The 9,057-nt window shown below is 56.9% G+C and overlaps 1 protein-coding gene across 1 annotated transcript; it reads right to left on the bottom strand.

The window, feature by feature from the left end:
- Nucleotides 243–8,190, bottom strand: CNN1 (calponin 1). The gene is made up of 7 exons (XM_005682391.3): nucleotides 7,955–8,190; nucleotides 5,824–5,945; nucleotides 2,283–2,349; nucleotides 1,998–2,135; nucleotides 1,691–1,801; nucleotides 1,088–1,234; nucleotides 243–995 (listed from the first exon to the last, which is right to left on the bottom strand). Exons 1-7 carry the CDS (start codon nucleotides 8,015–8,017, stop codon nucleotides 750–752), a joined length of 894 nt encoding a protein of 297 aa, XP_005682448.1. The 5' UTR covers nucleotides 8,018–8,190; the 3' UTR covers nucleotides 243–749.

The following is a 9,057-nucleotide window of genomic DNA, read 5'->3' as shown; positions in this document are numbered from 1 at the left end:
CTAAGTGCTCAGGTGATTGTGATGGTTGATGATGTTTAGTCACTAAGTCGTGTCCGACTCTTTGCAACCCCATGGACTATAGCCCGCCGGGCTCCTCTGTCCATGGAATTCTACAGGCAAGAATATTGGAGTGGGTAGCCATTCCCTTCTCCAGGGAATCTTCCCAACCCAGAGATCAAACCCGAGTCCACCTACATTGCAGGCATATTCTTTACTGACCAAGCCACAAGGGAGGCCCCTCGGGTGATTTTACAGCCATTTATTGTGCTCCAGTGAAGTAGAAAAAGAAAGTGCTCGCGTCACAAACGCCGCTGTCACACCCCGTAAGCCAGCTGCAAACCAAACCGAGTGTGTCCGCCGGGGGTCTGGGCATGCAGTTTGCGCCCGCTGCGGGAATGGGGTGGGGAGGGGTCGAGCCTGGGCTCTGGGGGCTTCGCTTGGGAGGGCTTCTTGTCCTGGCGGGGGGGGAACCCAGCTATGGGGAGTGGGGGACAGCGGGGTAGCTTTGCTCAGTGCGTCCTTTGGGTGCTGTGGGGAACACCCAGCTCCATGTTGGACCCTGCAGCTCACCAGGGAGGAGCCCCCTCTCCACAGCCCCCCCCACCTTCTGCTCCCCCCAAACGCTAACCCTGTAGGCAGGTGCCCGGGGGCCAGAGGAGCCATGCAGGGGGAGGGGGTCGGCAGGCCGGGCTAGGCCCTGCCAAGAGCAGCAGCCAGCCTCCCTGGGGGAAGGCAGGAGGCCTGGGGCCCTAGGCGGAGTTGTAGTAGTTGTGCGGGTGGTGGTTGTGGGCCGGCTCGCCCAGCTCGGGGTACTCAGGCGTCAGGCAGTACTTGGGGTCGTAGACCTGGCGGGGCAGCCCGTACACCGTCATGCCCCGCTGCGAAGCTCCCTTGTTGCTGCCCATCTGCAGGCTGACGTTGAGTGTGTCACAGTGCTCCATGCCCAGCCCCGGCTCGAAGATCTGCCGTTTGGTCCCTGGTGCAGTCATGCCGGCCTGCGGAGGGCAGTGCGACAGTCAGGCCATGGGGGACCCTGAGAGCCCCACCAGCCTGCCACGCGCACGGCCCCCCTTGCCCCACAACACACCTGGCTGGCTCCCTTGTTGGTGCCCATCTGCAGGCTGATGGTGGCCTGGTCCAGGGGCTGATCCGTGCCCAGCTTGGGGTCATAGAGGTGGCGCCGGGTGCCGTAGGCCGTCATGCCCTGCTGGCTGGCAAACTTGTTGGTGCCCATCTAGGGAGCCAGGAGGAGAGTCACCCAGGGGGTTACAGGATCCCACCGAAAGCGACCAGACACAACTGATGTCAGCAGACACATGGTCCTCTAATGAGGCCCTGTTTCCACCCCCCTGGGGCAACAGAATGGAAACTGAGGCTCAGAGAAGGTGTGTCACATGACTGCTAAGTGGCCGGATTTCCAGGGTTCAGCTACTCATCCCCTGAGCAATCCTAGCAAGTGTGCTAACCTTCAGGCCTCAGTTTTCCCATCTGTATAAAGGGCATGATGGTAACAGTACCCACCCCCTAGGACTGTCAGAGGAGTGAGTTAAGGTACCGAAAATGCTAAGCATAGGGTTTCCTAAAGACCACATATTCTGTACCCGCTCCAACCCACCAAAGCCTGCAGGGACCAGGGTGCCCTCCTCAACCACAGCTCATCAGCAAGACCCAGGCGAAGAAAGGGCCATACCTGCAGCCCGATAATGTTCCGCCCTTCTCTTAGCTTCTCCGGCTCAAATTTCCGTTCCTGCTTCTCCGCATATTTCACTCCCACGTTCACCTTGTTCCCTTTCGTCTTGGCCTGGGTGAGGAGGGGAGGGCCAGGGACTGACAAAAGAGCCTCTGGGCCACACAGTTGCATTGAAAACCCTGAGAGGCACCCGCTTTCCCTCTCTCCGCCAAGCAGGGACTGGGGTGGGAGTACCATGCAGGGGGCGGCGTACAAGAAGCTCCACCCACATCCCAATCCAGAGCGCCCACCCTTCACCCACACTCACCATGCTGGCCAGGGCCAGGAGGGTGGACTGCACTTGCGTGTGGTTGGTGTTCTCGAACAGGTCGTTGGCTTCAAAGATATCGTGGGGCTTCACCCCGTACTTGGTGATGGCCTTGATGAAGTTGCCGATGTTCTCCAGCTGGAGGGGAGCCGGCAGCGGTCAGGGGGCGGGGACGGGGGGGGCGTGGGCGGGGCTGGGTGGAGGCGGGCGGGGCTACGGGTGGAAGTGGGAGGGGGCTCCGGGCCAGAGAGTTAACAGACTAAAGAGTTGAGAATCGGGGCTCACCTGATGCCAGTTCTGGGTGGACTCATTTACTTTCTTCACGGAGCCTGGCTGGAGCTTATTGATGAACCTACAAGGCGTAGGGGAGGGGGCTGAGGCAGGGGACTCCCTGCTGCCCGTATCCAAGCCCAGCCCAGCGGGACCGGGGATCAGGATGACAATCAGGAGGCGCCAGACTTTTTGGGGTTTCTCACTACAGTCAGACCTCAGAGACAGCCCCACCACAAACCACCCAAACACACGGGCTGGACCCAGATGGAAAGCCAACCTCAGGAAGCTGGACCTGTTCTGGTCAGAAAGTCTCCCTACAGGAGGTGGAGAGTAGTCTTCTGGGGTGCCCCTGCCTCACTGGTGACCATGTTTCATTTTCATTTTCTTTTTTTTTTTTTACCTTTGGCTGCTCTGCACCACTTGTAGGATCTTAGTTCCCTGACCAGGGATTGAACCTGGGCCCTCAGCAGTTCAAAGCCCTGAGTCCTAATCACTTGACCACCAGGAAATTCCCCAGGCTCCTTTTCTCATTCCAACCATTACGTCTGGAAGAGCCCACAGCTCAGCACTGGGGCCTCTTCTGAGGCCACCATCACCCCGGTGATCTCGTTCAGCCTCTTGACTTTATTTATTTGGCTGCGCTGGGTCTTAGTTGTGGCATGTGGGAGGTGTTTTGTTTTGTTTTGTTTTGAGTTGCAGTATGCAGACTCTAAGTTGTGGCATGTGGGATCCACTTCCCTGACCAAGGATGAAACCCAGGCCGCGTGCATGGGGAGTGTGGAGTCTTAGCCACTGGACCACCAGGAAGTCCCCAGTCTCTTGACTTTAAATGCCATTCATATGCCAATGACTCCCTCAAAGCTTCCTGCAGCCCACCTCCCACTCTCCATTCCATCTCCCCGCGGAGTAATAGTATATTTGCTCAGTCATGCCTGACTCTTTGCAACCCCATAGACTGTAGCCTGCCAGGCTCCTCTGTCCATGGATTCTCCAGGCAAGAATACTGGAGTGGGTTGCCATGCCCTCCTCCAGGGGACCTTCCCAACCCAGGGATGGAACCCAGGTATCGCGAATCACAGAGGGATTTTTTACTGTCTGAGCAACCAAGGAAGCCCATCTCCCCACTACATGTGGGTCTCAAACAAATGCACTGCACCGAGACTCCTGCTATCCACTTCCCCCTACAGAACTCCCTCCATCTTCTGCAGCTCACTAAAAGCCCTCCACTGCCCTTGACACTCCTCTCCCTTTTTCTCACTCCACATCCAATCCCTCAGCAATTCCTTTGGCTCGGCCTCCTGAAGACTTCCAGAAGCCCACCTCCACCCCGCTCTGAGCCACCAGTGTCACTCTCCTGGGATCCTGCCATGGCCTCCCTGTGGGCTCCCACTTTCCATCTCGTCCCCTCCAGAGGCTCCTAACCCTACAGCTTAAATGCCCTTCTTAGAACAATTCCAGGGGCTTCCCCGGTGGCGCTAGTGGTAAAGAATCTGCCTGCCAATGCCGGAAATGCAGGAGACTCAGGTTTGATCCCTGGGTCAGGAAGATTCCCTGGAGGAGGAAATGGAAATCCACTCCAGTGTTCTTGCCTGGAAAATTCCATGGACAGAAGAGCCTGAGAGGCTACAGTCCATGGAGTCCCAAAAGTCGGATGCGGCTGAGCACACGGGCACTCTCACCCTGCAGGGCCAGGGTTTGATCCCTGATTGGGGAGCTAAGATCCTGCAAGCTGTGCAGTGTGGTCCCCAGAATTCCCATTATGGTTTATTGTAGGATATTAAATAGTTTTCTGTGCTATACAGCAGGACTTTGTATAACTTTGCTGTACAGCAGGCGTGAACACAACTGTAAATCAACTATGTGCTCAGAGGCTCAGCTCTGTCCGACTCTTTGCAACCCATGGACTATAGAGCACCAGGCTCCTCTGTCCATGGGATTCTCCCAGCAAGAACACTGGAGTATGGTGCCGTTTCCTCCTCCAGGGGATCTTCCCAACCCAAGGAAACGGCATCTCTTATGTCTCCTGCATTAGCAGGCAGATTCTTTACCACTAGTGTCAACTGGGAAGCTTGTAAATCAACTATACTTCAAAAAATCCTAAGTATCTTCCAATTAAAAGAAAATATTGGAACCTTGAAAAAAAAAAAAAAAAACTCCAGTTACTACCGAGTTCAAAACACTCCAATGCCTTGAGAATAAAAGCCTAACTCCTTAGCATGAATGACACAGCGACCCTGCACTATCTGGTCCCCAGCTAACTCCCTCCACTTTCCCTGGTCACTCCAGCCTCTTCAGCATCCTTGAACCCATAAGGCATGTTCCCACCCCAGAGCCTTTGCACTGGCTGTCCCCTCTACCTGACCCACGCTTCCCTATGATGTCCCAGGAGCAACTTCCCTCACTTCATCCGAGATTCTGCTCCAAAGCTACCTCTTCAGAATGAGCTTCCAAGCCATTCTGTACAAAACAGCAACACTTCATTCCTCCACCCACCGCCCCCATCCTTCCCAGCTTGACTTTTCCCCACGGTACTTCCCACCACAGGCCCATATGTGATTATTTCATCAATTATTTGTTCAATCATCTCCATCAGGACTAAAGTTCTGTATGCGCCCCAAGTCGAGTCTATTTTGTTCACTATCCCCAGTGCCTATACCTGGCTGGCACACAGCAGGCGCTCCATAAATGTGCCTCCTCCATAAACAGGTGGGTCTGCACTCTGTACGGCCTGGGACATCAGACCATCCCCCCATTCCTTGGATATGGTTGAACAGAATCCCCCCAGTCCCTCCCTTTCCAGCAGCTAGGGCTTGGTAACAAGGTGCCTTTGGGCAGCTTCTGGAAGATTCCCAAGCACAACCTCTGGCCCACATGGTTACCCTGCCCTGGGTCAGACTCAGAGATGCAGACATGACCCCGGGCTGGACTCAGGGTTCCTACCCAGAAATAGGATTGTGGTGAAATCTAGAAGATAGAATCTAGAGTCAGGGCTTGGGAATTGTGAGGGCTGGCCTCTCTCTTGGTGAATAGGTTTTGAGAGGAGGAGAAAATCAGGACCCACTGAAATTATTGTGGCACATCCCTCAGGTGTGTGCGCTCAGTCCCTAAGTTGTGAACGGTTCTTTGAGACCCCATGGACTATAGCCCACAAGGCTCTTCTGTCCATGAGGTTTTCCAGGCAAGAAAGAATACTTGAGCGGGTTGCCATTTCCTTCTCCAGGGGGAATGTGGCTTGGTGCCTTTTAGCTGTGACCTCCCATTCTTGGGACTCCGGAGACAATAAATGCGGCTGCCCTGTATGCCTGGCCATTCAGACTCTAGGTTCTGAAGTCATCTCTGTTGGCACAGCGTGGGACTTTGGGTGACATGCTTTACCTAACTGGGCCTCTGTTTACTGTGAAATGGGTACAATGATTATCTGCCACCTCAGAGTTCTGTTTGGAGGTGTCAGGTATCAAGTGTCCAAGCTCTGAGCTCATGGTCATTTTGAAGGGTTCAGGAGTTGAGATGGGTTGGGGGGCAGCCCAAGTGGGCCATGGTTGTCCCCACTCACTCGCAAAGAATGATGCCGTCTTTGAGGCCGTCCATGAAGTTGTTGCCGATGCGGCGCCCCGTCACCCCCTCAATCCACTCTCGGAGCTCCTGCTCCCGCTGGTGGTCATACTTCTGGGCCAGCTGGGGGGTAGGGGGCAGAGAGAGAATGGTGAGGACACAGCGGGGAGTAGGGCTGGCTCGCTGGCCCAATCCAAGGCTCCCTAGTCCCAATCTCTTCCCTCATCCCTTCCCAACTAAGGCAATTCTGTCCCAGCGTCCAATGGAGGGGGGTGGCGGGGGGTGAGGGGGGGCGCTGAGGACCAGGGTTGAGGTGGCACCTGCCCAGGGGGCCATTCCAGGCATTCTGAGGTTTGGCACCAGAGAACTTGGTCTAAGGGGTGGGGAGAGAGATACTCAGAGCTGGGTGGGGTCTGCGCCTGGCCTCTTGGTTCCCCCTCCAGACCAAACTTGGGGCTTAGCTTCCCCTGGCCCTGCCCCCTCCCTCTCCTGGATGCTTCAGGCAGGGGAGGAGGAGCCCAAAGGAGGTGCCCCGCATGCCTCCTTGCTGGGGGCTGGTCTGCCTCACATCCCTGTCTCGGTGTCTGTCCAGGTCCTCAGCGCTGGGGCTCCCTCTCGGGCTGGGGGTGAGGGGCTGTCTTTGTCTCACTCCGGGCCTCACGCATGTCTGTATTTCTCTCTCTCCCCATCGCAGGATGTCCTCAGCCTCTCTCCTTGCTCTTTCCTTGGCTCTGTCATCCTGTCCCCAAATCTGCCTGTCTGGCTGGGGGTGGGGCTCGTGGTTCGCCCATCTCTGCTTTCGTAGGTCTCTCTCTGTCTCTCCGACTCCAGGTTCCCTTCTCCTGATGGGGGGTGGGGGTGGGAGTGGAGGACTCGGCCCTCTCTCCGCCTCTTCATCCCTGTCTCCGTCTTATCTCACTCCAGGCTCGCCCTCCCCCATCCGTCTCTCTCATGTCTCAGGCTTCCAGAATCTGTCTGCGTCTCTCCCTCCTCTCCTCTCCCACTTCGCACCCTCTCCGTATTTCCAGAACCCTCTACCCCAGCTCAGACTGGCTCCCGGCCCCTGGGGGACCCGGCTGCCCCTTCTCCTGGGGGGAGGGAAGGAGGAGGGGCGGCCCCCTCACCTGGCCCCGGCCCTGCCGCCCCCCTCCCCACCAGCCCCGCTTTATAAAGCAAACCAGCCCTTATATAGCGCGGCCCCGCGGGCCGGGCTCCCGAGGCCGCCTTATATGGCGCGGCGGCTCCTCACGGCTCTGGGGCCGGCGCTGGGGGAAGGGGGGGCGCGGCGCTTGGATCCGTCTCCCGCCCGAGCACTCGCCCCCCACCTGCCCCCTCCTCCAGCCCCGAGAATCCCCCCGACCCGAGTTCCCAATCCCAGCTCCTCCCTTCCTGCCTGTGGAACAGTCGATCCGAGCCTCAGTGTTCCCTTCTGTTAAATGGGACAGGGATTATTCCCCTAGCAGCGCTCATGGGAGCGTTCCAGTGGGCTGGAGACTTCAAATTTGCAGCCCTAGAGACGCTGACCCCATTTTGATGTGGGGGAGGGAGCAAGTTCAAGGGCCCAATTCTTCACCTCCCATATATAGGACCTGAGAGACTTGTCTCCCCTCTCAACCTCAGTTTACCCATCATAGCATGAAAGCCATGTGTCTTCTCAGCTCCAAAATCAGGAGATCTTGCTGTGTCCCTAATGCCCACCCTCTGCCCTTCCCCAGCTGTCTCCCTTTCCTTCACAGTTCCCCCACACTTTGGGGCCTCACCTCCCAGGAACCCCAGCTCTGGAGTCAGGCCAGGAGTGTGCAAAATCAAGTCTTTCCTCCACTCCCCAGGAACAAAGAGGTTAACAGGGAACCCTGATCAGGCGGGGTTTTCCCAGTGGACCCACTGCCTCAGTTTACCTGTGAGCGCCTGCGTGCCCACACCCCATTTACACCCCAACAGTATAGCTGAGGGCTTTGGGATGCTCAGGCCAAGGAGGTAGGCAGCCCCCTCCCCATGTTGGTCCTTTTTCTGTCTCAGGTTCCAAGTCACTTGGGACAGGCAAGAAGGGGGTCCAGGGAACCCCAAGAGCCGGGCCTCTGGCCTGGCAGGGCAAGTGGGCCAGGCTGGGGTGGGAGGCCCTCCAGCCCTACCTTGTTCTTGACCTCAGCCGACAGCCCGTAGGCGGGGCCTCGGTTGAAGTGAGCGGAGGACATGCTGGTTGGTGGTGGGTGGGCAGCAGTGGCAGCGCGCTGGGGCCGGCGGCAGCAGCTGAAGCTCCGTCTGCACCCTCTTCCCTCCTCACACGTTTTTGAAGCTCTGGAGGCGGCCCGGGCCTCTTCCAAGCCCGTCCCATTGGCCGTAGGGACCTGCCAAGGGGCGGGGCGACCCCCACCTCGGCCACCCCCCCTTCGTGATGTCAGGGCCTTGGTATTGGGAGCTGATTGTGTCATTGTTTCCACCTAGGGGGGCGGCCTGGGTTATTCTTTTTTTGGGGGGGGGGCAGGGGTTGCTTGGCCAGGGGCTTCCCTGGTGGCTCAGACCAAAAAGAATCTGCCTGCAATTCAGGAGACCTAGGTTCGATCCCTGGGTCTGGAAGATCCCCTGGAGGAGGAAATGGCAGCCCACTCTGGTATTCTTGCCTGGAGAGTTCCATGGACAGAGGAGCCTACACCGGCTACAGTCCATGGGGTCACAAAGAGTTGGACATGACTGAGCGACTTACACTTTTCCCTTTCAGTTGCTTGGCCAGACAGAGACCAACCTTGCCCCACTCTCTCCTGTTTACTGGGACTCCGGCTGGGTCTCTTAATTTCTATTTGTCTGATTCTGAGGCCATCTCTCCAGGTCTCTGAGGTCATCATTCTTCATTTCTCACCAGTCTTGAGGCAGGACTACCACCTGTGGTAGTTTATGAGTGCCACCCTGGATTTAAGTCCAGACACCAGCGGTCTATAAATGTAGGCCAGTCCTCTCTAAGCCCCTGTTGCCACATCTGGAAAATGGAGTAATGATAGTGCTCAGGAGAGTGTTGAGAGGATCAGAAGAAATAATGCCTGGGAATTCCCTGGCAGTCCAGTAAAAGACTCCGTGATTCCATTGCAGGTGGCACAGGTTCGGTGCCTGGTCAGGGAGATTCTCATGCCACGGGGTTCGCCCCCTACCAAAAAAAAACACACAGGAAGAAGAAATAGTGCCTCTGACATGTCTAGGGCAGAGCCTGGTACAGAGAGACTCAGGAAATAGCAGTACATCT

This window comes from Capra hircus, chromosome 7 (assembly GCF_001704415.2).
Source record: "Capra hircus breed San Clemente chromosome 7, ASM170441v1, whole genome shotgun sequence".
Lineage (NCBI taxonomy): Eukaryota > Metazoa > Chordata > Mammalia > Artiodactyla > Bovidae > Capra > Capra hircus.
The sequence above is the reverse complement of the archived record's forward strand: the minus strand, read 5'-3'. Positions and strand labels throughout refer to the sequence as shown.